We start from the raw sequence: 21,926 nt of genomic DNA on the forward strand, positions 1-21,926 counted from the left end.
AAATGGACTTGACATTATTACAAACGACTTTAATTTAATTAGTATGAGTGCTTTGATTTAGCAATATTGTATTGTGTCCATTTCTTTGCCAATTAATTCTCATAGATATTTTTTTTTCTAACTGATTCTTTTATATATTAGTACGTACGCCTCCAAACCTGCTTCCCAAAGTCGAATAAAATGCTGGAGAATTAGGCAAGAATGTGCATCCACCTAAAATATTATGGAAAATAATGGCTCGGAAATTAGATTTTCTACGTTTAGATATTTATATGTTTGGAAGAGAGCGCCACCCAAAAAAAAAAAACGTTAAATGGACAGACCTTCACCCAAATTTTATACTTTCTTTGGGTTCAGTCTAGTATTAATGGGTCTGGAAACGTGGCAGACGCAGACCCACTGAACAGGAATTGGGAGCTCAATAGAAGAAGCCCATTAAAAATGGAGCATATGGTTTTGAAATTGAGCACGCCATTTGGAAATGGATCGACGCATGAGATTAAAGTGGCCCTGTCGCAACCAACAGGGATTGGTCCAAGTAGTAAGCGACTTGATACCGTTTAAGCGAGGTCTCAAGTTCGAGCCTCAATGTATACAGAAATTCCCGTTGAAAGACTCACCCACCACAGCCAGGTACGTGACGCGGGTTAACTAAGCGCTCATTCAGAATGACTTGTAAGTAGATTTTCAACTATAACTTATAGTATGTAAGGGGAGTTTTATCTCAATTTATGTAAAATATGTATTTAAATAAACACACAATAGCAACCACCTTTATTAACACTTTCCTTCCCACAAATGTTAACAAGTTTTTGCTTCCAACCTTGTAAATCTTTAACCCCAACCTCCCTCAAAAAATCACACTCCGCTCTGTCATAAATTTTTCTCATATTGGCTTTCGCTGCTAATTCAATCTTCCTTTTTCCCATTTTCCTATTTATGTATATGTGTTGGCCTAGTCCCATTTACGTGACAACGAGATAATTCTTGCCTTTTTTGTTCTTAAAAAACCGTTGCAAATAAATAATCACAATCAGAAACGGTACTTTTATAATAATCTCAATCAAGCAAACCAGTGTGATGTCACATTCTAATGACAATTTTTACCATATCTGTAAGGATTTTAATAAATTCAAATCGTTCCCATTTAGAACAACAGATACACCGGCAATTTTAAAAGGTGCAGGGATTGGAAGGGAAAAAGAAGTAGAAGAAGAAGAAGGTTAATGATAGTTTGGAATAAACGGCAGTTCACACACTTCAAATGACAATGGCACTCTATGCACGAGTTTTGTGTTTTAATCAATAAGATTTTATTAAAAAAAAATTACTTCATTCATAACTTTTAATTCGATTAGAACCAGCTTTTAAAAATTTAGCAAGTGCAACTCAATTTTTAAATTTCCAACCATTTAATTCATACAACTCAGCCCTTAAAGTATTAATGTTTTTTCTTTGAAAATAATCGCAATTTAAACGACTGAAGTTTGACAGATTGAGTAGAAACTATCGAGCCAAAATTATGAGTAAATTAAATGATTAAATTTTTCCAAATTTTAACATTAACGTCTAATTATTTTTATTAAGGGAGATCAGGTTGATCTTCATAGAATTCTGAGTCTACCAACCAACTAACCAGTAACTGGTGGAAATTCATGAATGGTAAATTGGATGAAAAAGTCAAGAAAATGACTTATACTAAAAAAAATTGTACGAGCGGCCACCAATCTCAAAGACGACATTGATGAATTCTTTAAGACATTAACTACTCCGTCTAATCATGACTTAATATGTTTGGTTACCTTATCCATCTTCCATCACTCCAACGCCCCTTTCTTAATTTCTTTGTTGTCTTGCCTTTTTACCGCCAACTATAAATTGCATTAATTAATGTTTAACGTGATCAGATAATACTCCCTCTTTCATATTGGCAAGATAAAAAAAAAAAAAAATTCCCCCTTACCTAGAGAAATTGATCCAATTCACCCATTTATTGATGAGATTGCCTCTCCGATATTTTAGTAAGGGCATAACATAACTCAAAATTTTTAATAAATATTTTGGAAAAAGGTTAATAATTTTATGTATATATATAGGGAAACAAAAGTAGGCTCTCAAAATTCTCCTATAAATATAGACGGGGACTATTATGAAGCGCACACGAAAATATTATAGTCAGGGCTTGTAGCTCAATTAACATCAAGCATCTCTTTAATTATGAGTTTAGATATAATGACTATATGAGTTATTGTAGAAAATTACGAGAATATGGTAAGAATTAAATTTAACCGGAAAAAAATGCTGTAAAGGAAAAGTTATAAAATATCGCATTGTCTCGTTGTCTACGAGATATCGAGTTTTGAAAAAAAAATTTGTATTTTTAGTCACATCAATTAATTGAAATATAAATTGACATGATATTTAAAAAAATGATATTAGGGATGCTTATATAAAGTCTTAACATTAATCCACATGTCACCTCATTTTTATTAGGGGAAATGACATTCGATGATCAAAAGATAAAATTAATTTTATCTTAGAAAAAGATTTGTAAATTTTAAATTAGGACCAAAATTATTTTATTTTATTTTCATATATAACTAAAGTTTTTATTTCTTAATTAAAATGAAGTAATCATTTATCCGCAACCACATGAGGCTGTTGTGGACTTATTATTGTCATTATATATAAATATATAATTATTGTCATTATATATATTAAACCTTGTTATTGAACCAAAAGTTAAAGGTTAAGATCGCTTAATGCCCAGGGCAATATCGTACAATTTACACACATACATAATTCTTTGTTGTGAGACTCAAATCTCGCTCTTCGGAGAAGGTGAGACATGGACATCTCGCAGACTTTTAGCTTATGTTCGACATACATTTGTGCCACTCTGATTATTAATATCTCAACTAAAATTGAGGCTTGCAATTAAATATGATTTACCTAGGCCAAAAAGGAGGGAGGAAAAAAAAAAAAGCACCATCAATATGGTTATCGATGTCAACATAATAATAAAGGATATACCGTAAACTATAAGGCTATTAGTTAATATTACTTTACTTGCTAGGTCGTCATATCCTTAATTAGAATACCTCTGTATAAGCAGGGAAGCAAACCATATCTCGTGTCACAGCTACGTTCTGTAAAGCATATACTCCGTCAGTCCTTAATGTAAAACATAATTGACTAATTTAAGTAGATTAAAAATATTAGTTACATTAGTTGATATGATATTTTTTTTTAAACACCCTAAACATTTTTTTAATTTTTTCCTTCTTTTTCTGATTTTTGTTGGGAGAATATCAATAAGATTAATTTGAAATAATAATAATAAATATGTTCAATATGCCTTACGCATAAGATCAGTATCAATTTTCTAATTAGTTCTTATGTTGAGGACGTGAGAAGTATATAATATAATGGAGTATTAAGAAGGCAAATAATTAAACTTGACCTTGCTCTTAGTATCATTAAATTGAAGTTGGTTGATAAATATTTTTCACTTTGAAATGTAATGTATTTTGGCTGCAGTTCAACGGGAGGGAGTAATCTAAAAAGATTGTGATAGGCCATTGCGAAGGATTTTGATTTTTTTTTTTAAAAAAATAGTTTGAAAGAATAATGATATATATTAGAAATAAAATAAATTAAAATTTTAGTTTAAGTTTAAATTCAATAACTTAATTAGCTCTTATATTTAAAAATCGAAGGGAGCATGATCTTACAGGCGTAAGGATAGCAAGCATATGGGACAGGATAAAAGTCAATGCATGAATAGGGTTGTTGTCTAATAACACAGAAGCATGTGCGATAGGATGTCCTCTAATTTAAGAAGTTCTTCCAGATACATCACCCACTGCAACCAACAAAATTCAATTATATGTTCATTTTTTCTTCAATGTCACTTTCCTTGTCATCTAGTCTATGACATTTTTTATATCATTGCTTTCCATTTCATTTTTTGTCAAATATTTCAGGATTTAACTGGAGAGGTAATATTAGTCATAAATGCAATACCTATTTCATATATAAACTTTTTTAAAAATTAGTCTTAATGACATTTTCACAATAATAATCAAGTGGATAAGAGATGGAGGAAATTAAAAAGATGCTTAAGGTGTTTTAAAAAAATATCATATTAACCAATTTAATTAATTTTCTTAATATACTCAAATTAATTAATTAGGTTTTATATTACGGATTGGATGGGCAATTTTTTTTTGTCAAACAATATGGATAATTTTTTTTAAAAAAAGACAGGGGTTACGAAACAAAATTGATTGAAATAAATTTTATATTTAGAGCTAGTTAACTAACTCTTATAATATTAGGAATCAGAAATTATACTACTTATTTGTACGATAATCAGCCGTAACCCTTTCTGTGATCGATGATCAGTGGGTGTGCATAGCTTTATCATTTCATCTTAGTGGTCATTTTTTTCAATTTAAAAAGGTAAAAATATAAAGTTTGTAACTACTAACTAACTAACCAGGATAAGGACAGGTTCTTCTAGCAATAAAATCCAATATACCCCTGAATGCCAGAATTTTTACTGCTTCATCGGCCGCCGTTTCTGCTAAAATGGGAGTATGGCAATTAAAGCAGGACGGCACTGGGCAGGTCATCCAACTCCATCAAACTCGTCAGATCTTTGAACTTGTTACAGGTAGATGAACCTTTTTAAGGGTTCAATTTTTTTGGTTAAGCTAATTATCTATTAAAAATTTGTATTTTAATAAAAAATATATTTTTCCATAAAGTCAGAGAAATATAATTTTTATTAAAAATATTATTGAGGCCTCCTTTTAGATTATCACGGCATGGCACTCCACGCCTGGTAGTTTCACTGCCTATCAGAGCGTACCTAACTCTGCCATGGTGAACCAACGAACATTAATTCACTTCACTGTGCCCTTGCCCTAAAAAGTTGTCTAATTTTTTTTTAATTTCCATTTCATTTGAGGTCGCATACTATTATTTAAATTAATTGCAATGAGTTTATTTAAGAGATGCCTTGTGTAACAGCATTCATTTTATTTTACAAATTTTTTAGTCAAAATTTTATAATAAAGCATTAAAAATGATCGCCACTATGAAATCATATATGATGTGATCGAAGACATGTTAATTTTGTCCCAGAAATAAATGAGCGAGGGTATATTGGTCACATGATCATGTAACAACCAAAATTCATGGTGTAACTTTCTTATTGTAATTTGTTAACATTTCTCAGTTTGTTTTTTAAAAAAAGCCAATGCCTTAAGAAGTTTCAAAGGTAAATTTCTTATTATGGCAAAAAACAGAACAAAACAAAAGGAATGGTGATTTTCTTATATTATTATTTGTGCATATAAATTTTATCTTTTTTTCCAGCGCATAAATTTTTTCCCTGAGAAACAATGTCATATAAAACTCGACATTTTCCCCCTAAATTATTTATCACTAATATATATTTTTATATGTTTCTATTTTATATGAATAATTATTAAATTTTTAAATATAAATTCTTCTTATAAGAAAACTTAAATTCTTTCATTATATTCATAAATGTTTAAAAAACGAGGGACTCCGATGTAATTTTCACCTTCACGCGGCTTCACCTCATTTAAAACCCAACGTTCCCACTTGCTAATTCCTGCAACCCGCCTCACGGTTTCTCTCGCGGCAAGAGAAAACATATATACCACAGATTGCGCTTAGACTTTAAAGAAAGTGAGAAAGAAGAAGAAGAAGAAGAAGGAGAATAGAGTAGTTAGGGTCTGAGAATTTCGGAGAGGGATGGCGTCGGCGAAACCGAAGCGGGAGTTCCCGGCTATAGCAAAATGCAACGGCTCGACGGCGACGTCGTACGAGTCCATAGCCGCCGACCTCGACGGCACTCTTCTAATCTCCAGAAGTTCCGTGCCTTACTTCCTGCTCGTCGCCATCGAGGCTGGCAGCCTACTCAGAGGGCTCGTCCTCCTCCTGTCCCTTCCGCTTGTAATCGTCGCCTACCTCTTCATTTCGGAATCCATCGGCATCCAAATCCTCATCTTCATCTCCTTCGCCGGAGTCAAAATCCGGGACATTGAACTCGCTTCACGGGCCGTTCTTCCTCGGTATACTCCGTTAATGTTCTTTTTTACTCTCCTTCTAAGCTCGTAGTAATGGTGGCTTTACTTTATGCACGCTTGTGTTTTCCTTTCCTTTTATATTTCAACATTTCTATATTTAGTGCTCTGAACTGGAAGTTTGTCTGTTGTGCAGGTTTTACGCTGCCGATGTGAGATCGGAAAGTTACGAGGTGTTTGATCGATGCAAAAGGAAGGTGGTGGTGACGGCAAATCCGACGGTGATGGTGGAGCCGTTCGTGAGGGATTTTCTCGGCGGTGACAAGGTTCTGGGAACGGAGATTGAAGTGAATCCAAAGACGAAGAAGGCTACGGGGTTCGTGAAGAAGCCTGGTGTGCTGGTGGGGAAACTGAAGAAGCTCGCGATTTTGAAGGAGTTCGGCGACGAGTCGCCTGATATTGGGATCGGAGACCGTGAATCGGACCACGATTTCATGGCTATTTGCAAGGTAACTTAATCCTCTGATACGCCTTGCACTTTTTATTTTTAGTTCTTTCTTTTTTTTCCCCGTTGAGTCGCCTTACTTTTTTAATCGAGTACGTTGTGCTTTCGAAGTCACAGCACAGTCGCCTTATCGGATAATTTTAATTAGTATAATTTGCTTTTGATATCGGCTAATTTTGTTGACCGAAAAAAGATCTCTGCTAATTCTGATATAATATTATCTGTTAGTCACTAGAGAGGATTAATAATGAATCTTTAGAAAATAATTAACGGCAAATATTTGATATGATCAAATTCAGGCTTCTTTCTAAAGAATACAACATGTGAATGTAAAAACAATCTATTAGTTGTAAGACAAACTAAACATGACGCATTACATTTAACTCTGTTTGCGATCCATTTCTTTTTTGGGTACAAGCGATCCATTTTCTGTTGAATAGTATGATGTACAAATGGGATTGCTAGACTATCTTTCTTTGCTTTTTGTCCACCAATTATATCCATTGCGTGCCTCGGGCGCAATGGATGGCGTAGACGGTCAAGTTAGCTGATATATGTGAACGAACCGGGTCATTCCTTTATATTTCGTACGCTTAAGTTCTATTGGTTTACTGTTTGTGAACAAGTATATGATCTTTTACCATTTTCTTTTAAAGGAGTCGTGATCGTCATCTTGAAATTTCCAGAAAACCATTAGCGTTCAGTTTAGTTGACTAGGCATGTGGTAATTATTATAAATTTCAGAGCTATGTAAATCTGAAGATATTGAATAAAAGCTCTAATTAGAGCATCAACACACACCATCAATATTTTATGAGTATGACATCTTTCTCTGTTGGAAAGAAAATGTAAAAAGATAAATTCGATGCATAGTCTTTCTCTTTTGGGTCATTGTCTCCAGCAATAATAGAATGAAGACTGCTTTGTCAAGTATATTCACACTTTGCATATGGGTAGAACGGTGAACCGTATAAGCATCGCATTCATCAGAAATGAGCTAGCTAGGGGTGAAGCTGTAAGGATAAGTGTATACCATTAGTTACTTTTCATTCTCTCTGTGGAAGATTTGTAGCGCCATCTGAGCCCAGCAGGACCCAGCGTCTTAACCATCCCCAACTAACTGCCAGCTTAGACATTTAGTGGTCCATTCATAAATAAAAGCGTCCTAATTAATGTAGTCATGGGTTGGTAACCTTCCCCTCGGCCATCGCTGCGGATATTGCGTGCTCAATGTTCAAGTACCCTACCTTTCCAATACAAGTTCTAAATCAAGAGTGCAAAAGCAAGACACGCTTTGTAATCATCTTCCTTTTTTCCCCCTTTATAGGATATATTTGATGCACCCTTGATCACGATATATTATTACCTTCCACTATTTATTTCATCTCAAGACTCATTTCGCTCAATTAGAACTTACACAATCAACCTTGACGTGTATTTTTCTTCATAATTCGCCACGTAATCTCAATTTTGTTCTGTTTATCGGTATATCTGATGATATATAAATTTTTATTTGACTGCTGCATATTTTCTGGGGTTGACAGCAATGTATGTCCAAATTTGATTTGTCATAAAAAGTTTTTTTTTCCCCACAAGGGATAATTATCCAGAGTGGTATATTTCTTTCTTTCATTCTTTTTATTGAAATTAAGTTTTGTTTTATGTTTAGAGATCGACTTAGGTGTAGATCTAACTAATCCGTCATGACATGGCCAATTAATACAGGAGGGCTACATGGTGCACCCTAGCAAAACTGCCAAAGCAGTGCCATTGGAAAGTCTCAAAAGTCGCCTCATCTTCCACGACGGTCGCTTAGTGAAGCGCCCAACGCCACTTAACGCCATCTTCACCTACCTATGGCTCCCATTTGGCTTCATACTGTCCCTCATCCGCGTCTACTTCAACCTCCCTCTCCCGGAACGCATCGTTCGTTACACCTACGAACTCCTCGGCATCAGGCTCGTCATCCGTGGCAACCGCCCTCCTCCACCGTCCCCAGGCACTCCCGGCAACCTCTACGTCTGCAACCATCGCACCGCCCTCGACCCCATCGTCATTGCCATTGCCCTCGGACGCAAAGTTTCCTGCGTCACCTACAGCGTAAGTAAGCTCTCAAGGTTCCTCTCTCCAATCCCAGCCATCGCTCTGACCCGAGATCGCGCGGCCGACGCTGCACGCATCGCCGAGCTCCTCCAGAAAGGTGACCTGGTGGTGTGCCCGGAGGGGACCACGTGCCGCGAGCCTTTCTTGCTGCGTTTCTCTGCGTTGTTTGCAGAGATGAGCGACAGGATCGTGCCGGTGGCAGTAAATTGCAAGCAGAGCATGTTCTACGGGACCACTGTGCGTGGGGTCAAGTTCTGGGACCCCTACTTCTTCTTCATGAACCCAAGGCCCGTCTATGAGGTGACGTTCCTTGATCGGCTGCCGCAGGAGATGTCGTGTAAGGCCGGAGGGAAGTCGTCGATTGAGGTGGCGAATCACGTGCAGAAGGTGCTGGGTGATGTGCTGGGGTTTGAGTGCACTGGCTTAACCAGGAAGGATAAGTACTTGCTGCTTGGAGGGAATGATGGCAAGGTGGAGTCCATGCACAACACCAAGAAGTGACATGCCGTTCGAATCTAATAAAGCTACTGTGCTTATTTCAGATTCATAAAGAATGGAGTCAATTGGTCCTGTACGTTGTTGCTGAACACTCGTGTAGGTGTTTTTACCTTCTTTTGTTTTTTTCCCCCCTCCTTATTTTTAAAGAGTTTTAGCTGCCACTTACTACTCGCTATATTGATTGAAGTGTTCCGAATGTATTTCTAAACCTGGTAGGTTTTTTTTTTCAAAAAAAAAAAATCGGTGGATTATCGATTTATCATTGATTTGATGCGTTGCTTTAATTTGTCACTGGTCATGTGCTCTAATATTCAGTGACGAACGGGGCTATTTGGTTTGTAGTTTATTAGCTGTGGCCGGCCGGCCTAGTTCTTTAGTATTTTTAAGAATAAGATTTTAGATGAACCCTATCATATATACATATGGACAAGTGATTTATTATAATCATACTCCTCCGGTTCTAAATATAAGAACCTTATATTTAAGACCGGAAGAGTACTAATTGACTATATATAGCATATACTGGGGAAAAAGGGCAAGTATGCAGACCTAACAGAGTATGTTGCGGGTTACAAATATATGATATTGACCTTCTGATGGCTACTTCAACAGAATGAGAGATTCACAAACTACGACAGTGCTGTTTATCCCGAGTTGCGTCTTCCAGTTCGAGGGCGCCCCATTAAAAAACAAAAAGAAAAAAAAATTGTAGTCAATGTGTATAATGTTATAACAAGATCCTGAGAAATTGATATTAGTTATATATATAAGATTCATGCTATATATTCATCAATTTTTTAAAAAATTAACCCTAGTAATATTCTCCAATAATAATCAAGTAGGAAAGGAAGGAGAGAATTAAAAAAGACATTTAAGCTGTTTTAGAAAAAACATATGATATTAACTAATTTAACTAACATTTTTAATCTTTTCAGATTAGTTAATTACATTTTACATTAAGGACCAGAGAAGTACCTTTTTTTAATCACATTTTAATTTAAAAAATCAATGATGTTATATTTACTGTTATTTTTTGTGTGTGGCTTTTCGTATTTTCCTCATATGGCCAAATAAAACAAAAATGGAAAAATTAGTTGATTGGTCCTTCAACTTTTGACTCAACTGTAACTCAGTCATTCAAGTTTAACTCTTCGCAACTCGGTCCCTAAAATTTATTATGTTTAACAATTGCACCATTGCCGTTATTTATCAAACAGAACGTTGTTAACAAAGTTAACAGAGTTAGTCCCCTCCTCTTTCTCCTGATCATTTCCATCTTCCCCTCATCGGCTTCCTCAGTTTTCTGGAGAAATCATTCTCAGAATTGGGACCCATCCTTCGAAGTCTTCAAGCCAAGTATGGCCCCATGATCGATCACTCTCCTTGTTGGTTCTCATCCTGCTATGTTTATAACTGATCGTTCTATTGCCATACAGACTTTCATTCAAAACAGGGCAAAAAGGGAAAATATGTGCAGCCAATATGTATTAACATAAGAAAAAGTGAACGAATGGTGCAAGCTAGTAGTTGGATTTGAACTTTGAATTAATTAATTGATAGATATTCTTTAATTTAATTTAATTTCTTATTGTTGCCTCTGCCTGTGAGCTGACCTCGCGGCTTGGGGATAGAGATGGTGTCGGCACCAATGTCAACCATAGTAATGAAGCTGGAGATAGAATTGGTGACACCAATTGCAAGCTCCTTTCTAGGTGACCCTCTTGGTGCTTCTGAAGGTGAAGAAGAAAGTTCAGTGTCTCCAACCAGTGATAATCAATAATCAAATCCTAAAAATGGCGTGAGACTTTCTTTGGCCAAGGCAATATTACTAAAATTAGACCATATTCAAAACATATAGCAGAATGAGAACCAAGGGAAAAAAGATCGATCATAGGGCCATAGTTGGCTTGAAGACTTTGAAGGATGGATCCCGGTTCTGAGAATGATTTCCCCAGAAAAATGAAGGAGCTGATGAGGGGAAAACAAAAATGATCAGGAGGAAGAGGAGGGGACTAACTCTGTTAACTTTGTTAACAGCGTTCAGTTTGATAACGTGCAATTGTTAAACATAATAAACTTTAGGGACTGAGTTGCGACGAGTTAAACTTGAAGAACTGAGTTACAATTAAGTCAAAAGTTAGAGCACCAATTAACTAATCTTTCCAAACAAATATAATCCCCATGTTGTACGAGGGATAAAAATTGAAAAAGGAAAAGAAAAGAAAAATGCAGCTAGATGGCAATGCACCCAAAACCAGTTGGTGAACTGTGGGGCAACACATGCAAGGCCCTGCTGCAAGTAGTGGGAGCGAAATGAATTGTTTGATTAGAAACTGAATTCATAATTGGGTCGAGTCTCTCATGTTGTTAATCATCATTCATACATGCTTGCCGGCTGTACGTAAGAGCTTTGATTCAGCAGCGGGCATGAAAAAAAGCGATCATAAAAAAATGCTTGCTGATACTAACATACAAGAATGAAAGCCTGTGGTGATTTGTTACTATTAACAGCCAGAGAAGGCATCAGTTTCTTCTTATGTTCCTCAGATAGAGAGGGAGGGAGGGAGGGAGAGTACCCTGCTCTATTATTTCGTCAGTACACTAATAGACATGAAGTATCTACCATTACCCTGGAAGAGCCAGTGCTTGCCCCTTCGCCACAAGTTGCCGTCCAGTGTCATTCCAATAGCTAGCTTGGCTGGAGTAAGCGGAAGTCGGAAGATGCTCTACTTGAATATTTGGTTTCAATTCATTTGAAAAAAAAAATTATTTTAATTTGACGATAAACTTATCGTCCCAAAACACAACCAGTTAATATTGCGTGTTTGGATGTCAAAACCAGTTGGAACATCTTAATTAACAATAAACCTATAATACAAACAAATAACTGTTAGCTTTAATTTCAACGAGCACTTACCCACAATTTCTCATACATTAATTTCTACAACATGCAGTTTATGCCTTAATATCTGAACTGTTCACATGTGTGAATGAACTCGCATATGCTCTGAAAGGTCAAAAGGCCTCAACTCTTCCTCTTGGTCATAGCACTTAATTAATACCCATCATCATTAACGTCCACACACACACTGTACTCATCCCGCAGCTAAAGACCAGGTCTTTGGATTTATATACTCTTGATATGCTTAGGCGTCTATTTATGTTTTACTTGGCTAGCCAATTACCTAATACCAGTTTTCTGTGGGTCCCTTTTGTTCACCGATACTTGCCAAAACTCCCCTCAGATCCCTGTTCTGCACATAGACCCTGAGTCCATTCTTCATGAACAAAGTCAATGACATCTTTTGCTCCACCTCATGCCCTGGCACCACGGCCAGCCGGTGCCGGAGTAGCACCGCCGCCGCAATTGACTTCATTTGTAGGTAAGCTAAATCCTTGCCCAAGCATATTCTCGGACCCGCATTGAAGGCAACAAACTTGAAGGAATCATGCATTCTGAACTTGTTGGCGTCTGATGAAAACCACCTGTCCGGCCGAAATTCCAAGCAATCATCACCCCATGTCGACCTCATCCTGCCGGCAGCATATATTGAATACGTCACCGACGATCCCGCCGGAACAAATGTGCCATCCGGCAGCGTGTCGTCCGCCACCACGTACTTTGAATCCTCCGGCACTGACGGATAGAGGCGTAGAGTCTCGCACAATGCTGCTTTGAGATAATCCAAACGGTCCACTTCATCAAAATCCAACGGCTCATCCACCCATCTCGCCACATCATCACCACGTGTCTTCATCAGAACGGTGCATATTTCTCGTAGGATTTTTTCTTCCACTGTAGGGTTCTGAATCACCAACCAGAAGAACCAGCTCAGTGCAACCGATGACGTGTCACGTCCAGCTAGGATGAAGTTCAGCGCCACGTGTCGGAGGAACTTGTCTGAGTAGGATTCCTTTTTCTTCATGAACCTCGACAGCAAATCATCGTGCGGGTTCTCATCCTTTTGCTGACTCATCAACTCGAGCTTGCGCTTGTCAATCACACTGGATAAATACTCCTCAATAAGGACAAGGCTTCGGCTTAGGCCGACCTCCATTCCGAAGCCAAGCCATTTCTTAAGCCTCCAGAACACCTCTGGCAAAATAAACCGCTGGAGCGAAGCTTCAGTGGCTCGGTCAAAAGCCAATGAGAAGCGGTTCTCCGGCAAGCTCGGCGAGCAAGTTTTTGGGTCTTTTCCGAAAGCCAAGCCGCAGATGTTGTCAAACGTGAGCCGCAACATCAAGTCTTGCAAATCAACCGGCTCGGATTTCAACTCAGCCTTCTTAAGAATCAAGCAGAGCCGATCCTTGATGGCTCGATTCACCCAGCGAGACATGGCTTGGCGCAATGTCCTGGTGGTGAATTCCAGCGCCGCGGTCTTACGCTGGAACAGCCAAGCGCTGCCATCAGAGTTGAAAATACCATCACCAAGCAGATCATGAAAAACAGCATGCCAAGTGGGCCCCTTAGGATAATTGTCGAATCGGGTCTTGAGGATGTGCTCCAGGTTCTTCGGGTCGCACGTGACAGTCACGAGACCTTGCTTGTTTGCGAGGAAGGGGATCGCGCAGATGCGGGTCTGGTACGTGCCACCACACGCGCGGAGGTTGTCACAGATCCAGTCATGCATGCGGTCGCAGTTCTCAATCAACCCCGGCAGACTACCCAATAGAGGCCATACACGTGGACCCCTTAGGGACCGCGACATGAATGTGAGCCATATGAGGTAAGCCGTGATCGCCGTCAAAAGCAGCAATGCCGTGGACGTATCCATTTTTTCCCGCGGGAAACAAACAGAGATTTGAGGTAAATGAGGTCACCTTCAGATTTCAGATTTTAGGAGGAAAACATAGCAATATGTGGCCACGCAAGCTAATTAGCTAACTTTGTTCCAGATTTTGGTAAGAACAGGTTGGATGAATGGTGAGTACAACGAGAGAGACAATGATTGATTAGGGAAGAATAAGAGGAGAGAGAGAGAATTATGGGTGAAGATGGAAGAGGTGGGTAGTGGCAATAGAATGAGAAGTGTTTGAGAGAAAATGAGAGATTTATAGGGAAGAAGTTTGGGTGGCAAGCAGTTATTATGGGCAGCAACCCCACCTCTTGGTTTCCAAGACTCATGAGGTGCAAGTGCATCATTATAATTTATTGAGAAGTGGTGACTGGTGAGTGACATACTGTATGTACTTTCCTGATTCTATTATTATATGTCATCAGAATTTAAAAAAAAATTTAAATTTTATTAACTCCTTGTTAATAAGATACGTCAATTTTATAATTTTATTTCTATTTAATATATATAATTTAAAAAATTAATAAATGAAGGATTAAATTAGATGTTTATATAAAAATTGAGGGATTTACAATCAAGTTCTACAGAAGAGAAATAATTATCAAAAGTTTTCAATAATAACCTTAACAGCCTATAATGACAAATCTTATGGTAAGAATGATAATCTCTAGAACTTGTTTTTTAATTGTTTTCTTTACTTAGGACCTCATTGTAATTCTCCCATGAAATTTGATGGTGTAAGTTATAAATAAGGCCTAAAGAAGTTCGCTTTCTGACTTGATTTATTACGAAGAAAAAAGGCATTCCGTATCAAAGTGTGATGTTGCATGGGGCTAATATTAAATCGGCAGAGAGAAGGGAGAATCGGTTGGGTTTAGGTGAGCAACTGTTGCGGCATTTATTTGTGGGTGAACTGTCTTCTTGCCTCTGCATCAGCCTACATGCATCGCCTCCCTGCAATCTCAATAAAAAAAAGCCCAAGAAACTTATAAAATAACAGCGTTCTTCTTCCCACTCAGAGTTGACCTTCCCACACCATTAATGGCTTTAAAGATATGTATAACATAGTGTAAAATTATTATGACCCTCAGCCTCTCTGAATTAATGGCAAAGTCAAAATTACATGAAAGGTCAAAATTATGTGGGCAGGTAGGATCATGAATAGGCTGGACTTTAAGGAGCTGCAGATTGAAGGCGGTACACCAGTTTCCTGGATTTTATTTAGGCGGGGAAGGTTTCAGAGTTTATCCTTCATTTTAATTCAATGCTTACCATTGTGAAAACGAAGAATGAAGAGGCAACTATAAAGGGACTGCCTGGAAACACTACTCTCGTTTCAGCATAGTAAAAGTCAAAGCTCCTCGAATATATCACACTGAATGAGACTAAAGTCAACGCGGGGATGAAGAGGCAGGGGCATTAATGCCATGAAAATTTTCACATTAACACCGTCCGGCAAAATGTACACACTACTACTCCCCCATCTTCATTATACGATGCTTTTGACAAGGTGCCTTTCATTTTTTAATTATTTTTATTAATACGAATCACATTGGCGTTGGCAAAAGAAAAAAAGTTAGAATCACATTGGATGGCGAAAAAAAATTTAGACCACATTAAATTACGGGTAACTATAGTTAGCTTTTCCTTCTTTGTTTTTTTTTTTTTTTTGCCACCGAGTTTTTTTTTCCTCCCATTTTCGGAAGACGAAGAAATAATGAACTATACAGGTCACAGTATAACGGGTTCGGAGCAAGAAGGCGCTTATGATCTTAGACCAATAATTAAAGAACCGGACCGGACCGGACGGTCGGACCGGTTGAACCGTCACTCGGACTCGTTAGCGGCTCGGTTTGGACCAAAAAACCGTTCACATAGTTGAGCCGGATTGGACCGGAGTTGAGCCGTTATTAAGCCGGAAATCGGAGTTGGACCGGGAACCGGAACGGTTTTCAGAAAACCGGACGGTTTTTTAGCCTGACTGAAAAAATACTAAAAAATTTAAAAAAAAATAGAAGAAAAATAAAAAAAAATTGATCCCCTTAAATATCCTAATATATTTTTAGACTATTTATAACCATAAAGTATTATTTCATTGAAAATTTCATATATTGTGATGTTAAAATCGTGAGTCGCTAGTCTTTTTGTTTCGATATTTGGTCTATCTTTTAAAAAAATATTTTGATTTGAATGAATTGATAATTTGTAATATCATTAAATATTTTAAACATACATAAATTTAAATATATAAGGTTTTAGTCCATTTTCAATGATTTCATTATAATTTTAGATTATTTAAATGCATTTCTAAATTATTTAATAATTTGATATTTTTCATATATACTAATTATATGTATATAATATAGTTTTAAATTAATTATTGCGTCACCGGTCCGACCGAACGGTCTGACCGATCCGACCGATTGAACCATGACCCGTTGATCTTTCCGGTTCGACTTCCGGTCCGGCTTTTAAAACATTGTCTTAGACTTTAGTGCCCGTTGTGCTAGACTCACATAAAGTGATTTTCGGTAAGGGTCTAACCTGTGAAATGAAAAAAAAAAAGTTCTAATTAATTTCCAAATTAACAACTATAAATCAAGGATCATTTTTCGGCGTCATAATAAAAGGTATAATTGGTTTAATAAACTTCAATTTGAAATATTTCTCATGTGCTTTAACTTTATTTAAAACCCATTTGAACACTATTCTCTCGATATGAAAAATAAGAAACTAGATAAAAATGTTGGCATCAATTGGGAAAGAGGAAACATACGAAGAGGAACCATTTTGTATATCATAATACGTCAGTTGCTTTAAACCAAAAAAGATCACCCGCTTTTATGGCAAAGCCAGGAAAGTAAGAATGGATGATAAGAACCTATCAATTTTCAATTCCTGCATTTTCCTTTTCCTTTCCCTTTCCTGGGTCAAAGCAAAAGGCACTTCTCCAATGGCGTGACTTAGTAGGCATTTCATGATTCTGAGTCATACAAGAACTAAAATCGCCAGCATAGCAATTTACTACGTCGCTTCACTTCATTAATCGCCTTTGGAGTCTAAACTGCTAATTCCACATGATCAGAATTACATAAAATATCAAGTTGAATCACATCCAAGAGCTATACAGTGCAACTCAATGCATGACAACAACACAATAAAAAAGGAGCTGGGGAATTCATGTTATAAAATGTTATTCCTGTAACATTCAGAAAGATCGCACTACAAAGCTGGCATTTCTTTCCCCAACTCTTAACACACAATTTATCGTCATCATCTTTAACTTCCATCTGAGGAGCCCCTGATCAAGGAACCACGACGATGGCCGCCAACAATCACATCTTTGAGTCGTATTATGGGTGCTAGAATCCTGCTTCTTCCCTATGACAACATTAGCATTTATGAGGTTAAATGTTTCAGTGTGTAATCGAGACAATACAGGGCAGCTAAGAGAAAACAATACAGATTCAGAATATGTAAAGGCAGCATCAATTTAAAAAATGTATCAAAAATTTAAAACCACACAACAAATGGTCATTCAATTTAAAGCCTCAATTTTGGGCCCCAAAAAAAAAAAATCTCAAGCCCCATTCCCTTTCCCATACGAATAAAAGATATCCGTTAGCACACAGTCAGCACCATGACCACAGCCACCAATAATATACAAACATCTCCCTGGAACCTGATCTATAATGCGATCTCTCTAGCTGTCATTGGCAACTTAAGGCTGGGCGGAGCACAATCCATACATTTAGGCCAATACTTCGAGTGAATTAAGAAAGGGAGGTGGAAAATAACAGCATATTTAGAATCTAGTGCTTCAATTTTCACCTAGCTTTTTCTCCAACCAAGCATGGCTTTATTTAACCAAGATAAAATTAAATGCCATATATACGTGCAACATCTCTCATTACATCCCCTTCCTATCTTAAGAGTGAAGATATTCAGTCCTATTCTGTTTAAATGACAATTACTTGCACTTTTGGAACGCAAAAACAGCTCGTACGAAGTAGGTCACAGCGGGACTTTCAAAATGAGGATACTAAAAATGACAAAGCACAAGTTTGTCATAAAGGACCAAAACCATGTTCTCATTAAAATGGTTTGCAAATTCCATAGCGTAGGAACAGGCTCTCTTGGCTCATATAGGGCAGGAACAAAAATGCACCAAACCCAATAAATACAAAGTGTTCACTTAGTGCCCACTTCTTAGACTAAATTTTCCTAGACACAGTTCCCATGAAGAATTTATTAGTCGCTACAATGTCTTCAAGAGACATGGATGAAAATGAAACAGGGGCTGAAACTGTAGCTTGAGTCATTGATCAATTGCAAAATATTACGTTAACTAACTACGATATTTTTAAAAGTGCATATCTCAGAGAAAACTTTCATAATAATGGACACACCTCATCATTTACACCACCGTGCAACTGAAGTTGATAAGATCTTTCCTGCTGCCAGCGCTGACCAAGCATTACAAGGCCCATCACTGCAGCTGCAATGAAAATAGACCAGTATGCATTTGCCTCCTTCGCATGAGCATATAAGGCAGCAGCTCTTCGCTTCCACCAAGCTTCACAAGGAAGATCTGATGGGTGGCACTTATAATCACTGGGAAAATTCTTTGAATCTGATAAATCAAGAGAAGTGTTTGACTCTTGTTCAGCAGGTTCGACTGCTTCAGATACAACTATATTATCCCCATATGCAGTTGCATCACCAAAATCTGTCTCACTGTGTAAAGAATTGTATTTTGCAGTGTCATACATGCTTTCCTCTTTGCCAATCAAACCTAAATCTTCTAAAGTTGTACCTTCTGCAAACTGTTTACCATGAACAGAAAATTTGCTCATCTTATCATCAAGAAAAGGAATATCTGAAAAGGCTTCTGAAACATTCATTTCAGATATCATCACACTATCTTCATCCTTTCCACTAGGTCTGGCCCCGTCATCAACAATAACTTCAGAGATATCTTTGCCTCCTGATTCACCAAGAATCTCACTATAATCAGGTTCCAATGGCAAGTTCTCATGCTCAATGGGTGGAAAAACAAAATGACGAGACATGAATAAGGCATGTGATGTTTCAGCTTCATCCTGCATCGACGCGTCTCCCTTGTCATCATCTTTCAACTCAACTTGTCCAGAACGAGGAGCAGCTTCATATGCTGATGCTGTAAGTGTCACAACCTCCCATTCATTCCCACGAGAAGTCCTCTCCTCTCCATCCTCATTATCTGCCATCTTTTTCCTTTGTCAGAAAAAGGATATCAGAATACCAATTCTATCCGGAATGAACGTAAATATACAGGTGGTTACACAAAACATGTACATACACAAGGAGTGAAGAAATTGATTTAACCCAAAACACAAGAAAATAATATATTTATAGGCCAAAACAGAATCCTAAATGCGTAATCAGCTTCACTCAAAGTTTCTTACGGGATGAACGCCTTTTTGTTTTTGGGAAACAATTGGTTGCGCCTCTGCAATTTCTGCTGCAAAATAAAAACACAACCAAAACCAACCAAGTTTTCTTGTTATAAATGATATCCAGCCTTTGACGATTATTTCTTTACTTATATGCTTTTAAAAAGTATCTTAATTTCATCAAGTATGCAAAAGCTTTCACAAGTCGTCAATCCATTGAACAAACAGCAAACTTGCACAGGCACATGACAACATAAATACAGACATGTTAATGGATTAAAATCGCTGCTAGGAGACCCAAAACGGTATTAATCAGACGATAGCAACCACGCCAGAACCAACAAGATATCAGATAGATCAGATGTTACAACCATCGGATTATTTTCCTCCCAGAGGCCGTAAAAAAAACAACATATTTCATAGCAACAGGAAGAGAAATACTTACAGGAATCCGACGAGATCGACGTTGAGACCACTGTCCGAACAGATTTCCGATGGGATTAAAACTGAAACTCGGAGCTCAGAAAATGGTTTTTATACTCGGGATTATCGGGAAAGGCAATAGGAGACCGGTGGTATCGGTAAACGGGGGCGTGACCGGCTGTAGTAGGTAGAGTGTAAAGGGAGATGGGCGCTGCGATTTCGGGACGGGCGGTAAGAAAGTGGGGTTACCGGTAATGTCGTGTTGCGTGGTGGGAGAGGTAAGGATATAACTGTCACAGAGGACGTCAGGCACCAGCTCGAAGAAAATAATAATGATAAGAATAACTATTAATATTTATGTTAATTTCGAAAATTTGAAATTAATGTAAAATTTGAGATCATTTCACATTTTTAATTGAAAAGTTTTTTGTGATATGAAAATTTATTTATTTATTTTTTTCTTGCCTGAGCTGATGCTTGATATAGTTACTAGCATTAGATATTAGATAAGGTTATAAGATATTAAAGTTTAATTTGTATAACACTTTAGGAGTAGCTAGACATTGTAGGATTTTGAATTTGACATTAATTAAATATTTTTGTCGCCCAACTTATAAACACTATTAATTTAATGCTTAATAAAACAAAAAAAAGTAAAATTAAGCTTAAAATTGTATAAATAAACATTTTTAATTTAGGCTTTTGTTTTTTTTATTTCTCTAGAACTTGTTCTGGTTTTGTGCATTATACAAAAAAATTTAATTATTTAAAATTCTGCAATTTTTTTTTTAAAAAAGTTTCAAATATCGTAGTCTTTTTTTCTTTTTTGCAAAAAAGGAGAGGGGATGAGGATGAAGCCTTGATTCTGGTAAGTTATTCCTTTAGTCTTTAATATAAAACTTATTTAATTAATTTGATTAAATTAAGAAAGTTAGATAAGTTAGTTAATTATAAGAAATATGATTTTTTTTTTAAAACATCATGATTATCTTTCTTAATATCTTATCTTCCTCTTCTACTTGATTATGATTGAGAGAGTATCCAAAAAAATAATTTAAAAAAATTAATAAATATAAAAAATATATCTTATATTTATAACTAAAATTAACTTAACAATTAGATATTATATTAAGTATCGTAAGAGTAACTTTTAAATGAATCTTGAAAGATGATGGTGAGTTGAGCTGTGACAAGCATCGTGGCTGCACGCGCATCCCTCCTTGCTTTCCTTCGTTTTTGTTTTTTTTTTTTCAGGGAATTAAATAAAAAATCCAGCGGATGGCTTAAGACTTATCACTCATTCCATTCTTTTTTTAAACAAATTAAAGAAAAATTCAACCCATGACTATTGACTAATCACTCCCATATATTACCTCTGGTCCTAATTATAAGAGCCAGTTGACTAATTTGAAGAGATTAAGGAAGTAAGTTGAGTTTGTTATTTGTCCTAAATAGGTACTCCTCGGGTCCTTATTATAAGACCCCATTTGACTTTTTATTTGGTCCTAATTATAAGACCCCAATCCATTTTGTCTCTTATATTTATGCATTTTTTTCCAAGATAATCCTTCTAATAATGACAGTTTTAGCCAATATACTTAATTAGCAAGGATATTTTAGGAATGACAACACTTATTTATTATAAATAACCAATTTAACTTACTTCCTTAATCTCCTCAAATAAGTCAATTGGGTCTTATAATTAGGACCGGAGGAGTATTGTCTTTCCTAAAATATCCTTATTAATCAAGTGTGTTGACTAGAACTCTTATTATTAGAAGGGCTATTTTGAAAAAAAAAAGTATAAATATGAAAGACAAAATGGATTGGGGTTTTATATTTAGGACCAAAATAAAAGTCAAACAGGGTCTTATATTAAGGACCGGAGGTAGTAGTTTATTAATGTGGGTTTTGCCTCTGCTAATAAAGCCTTTTAATTTCCATGCATATGAATGGATCCAATCTCAACACATCTTGTTTAAGAATCTAACTTTCTTGTTTTGGAGGATTATAAATTTCACGTGTTATGTTTAAGGATAAAATAATTTTAAAACAAAAAAAAAGTACTGCCCAATCCCTTGCTGTTAGATTTTTCTTTTCTGTC

General features: G+C 36.6%; 3 protein-coding genes across 5 annotated transcripts; 1 reads left to right on the plus strand and 2 right to left on the minus strand.

Moving 5' to 3' along the window:
- The first annotated feature begins 1,209 nt into the window (after window positions 1-1,209).
- On the plus strand, window positions 1,210-9,462 carry LOC114726745 (glycerol-3-phosphate 2-O-acyltransferase 4-like). Its single transcript, XM_028913430.1, has 4 exons — window positions 1,210-1,222; window positions 5,734-6,110; window positions 6,259-6,571; window positions 8,293-9,462. Exons 2-4 carry the CDS (start codon window positions 5,791-5,793, stop codon window positions 9,169-9,171), a joined length of 1,512 nt encoding a protein of 503 aa, XP_028769263.1. The 5' UTR covers window positions 1,210-1,222; window positions 5,734-5,790; the 3' UTR covers window positions 9,172-9,462.
- Window positions 9,463-12,298: 2,836 nt separating this feature from the next.
- Window positions 12,299-14,322, minus strand: LOC114726744 (cytochrome P450 86A8-like). The gene is made up of 2 exons (XM_028913429.1): window positions 12,395-14,322; window positions 12,299-12,360 (listed from the first exon to the last, which is right to left on the minus strand). The coding sequence occupies exons 1-2, from the start codon at window positions 13,941-13,943 to the stop codon at window positions 12,350-12,352; spliced, it is 1,560 nt and encodes a 519-aa protein (XP_028769262.1). The 5' UTR covers window positions 13,944-14,322; the 3' UTR covers window positions 12,299-12,349.
- Window positions 14,323-16,955: 2,633 nt separating this feature from the next.
- LOC114726748 (ATG8-interacting protein 1) lies at window positions 16,956-19,926 on the minus strand. Of its 3 annotated transcripts, none has more exons than XM_028913436.1 (3): window positions 19,845-19,926; window positions 18,374-19,220; window positions 16,956-17,345 (listed from the first exon to the last, which is right to left on the minus strand). In XM_028913436.1, the coding sequence occupies exons 2-3, from the start codon at window positions 19,211-19,213 to the stop codon at window positions 17,244-17,246; spliced, it is 942 nt and encodes a 313-aa protein (XP_028769269.1). In that variant the 5' UTR covers window positions 19,214-19,220; window positions 19,845-19,926; the 3' UTR covers window positions 16,956-17,243. The 3 variants fall into 3 exon arrangements, with proteins under 3 accessions (XP_028769269.1, XP_028769271.1, XP_028769270.1); XM_028913438.1 differs by lacking the exon at window positions 19,845-19,926 and adding an exon at window positions 19,412-19,788 and having other exon boundaries at window positions 18,374-19,213; XM_028913437.1 differs by lacking the exon at window positions 19,845-19,926 and adding an exon at window positions 19,412-19,788.
- Between the last annotated feature and the right edge of the window lie 2,000 nt (window positions 19,927-21,926).

This window comes from Neltuma alba, unplaced genomic scaffold, assembly GCF_004799145.2.
Source record: "Neltuma alba isolate B1F8T4 unplaced genomic scaffold, ASM479914v2 tig00012402_pilon, whole genome shotgun sequence".
NCBI lineage: Eukaryota > Viridiplantae > Streptophyta > Magnoliopsida > Fabales > Fabaceae > Neltuma > Neltuma alba.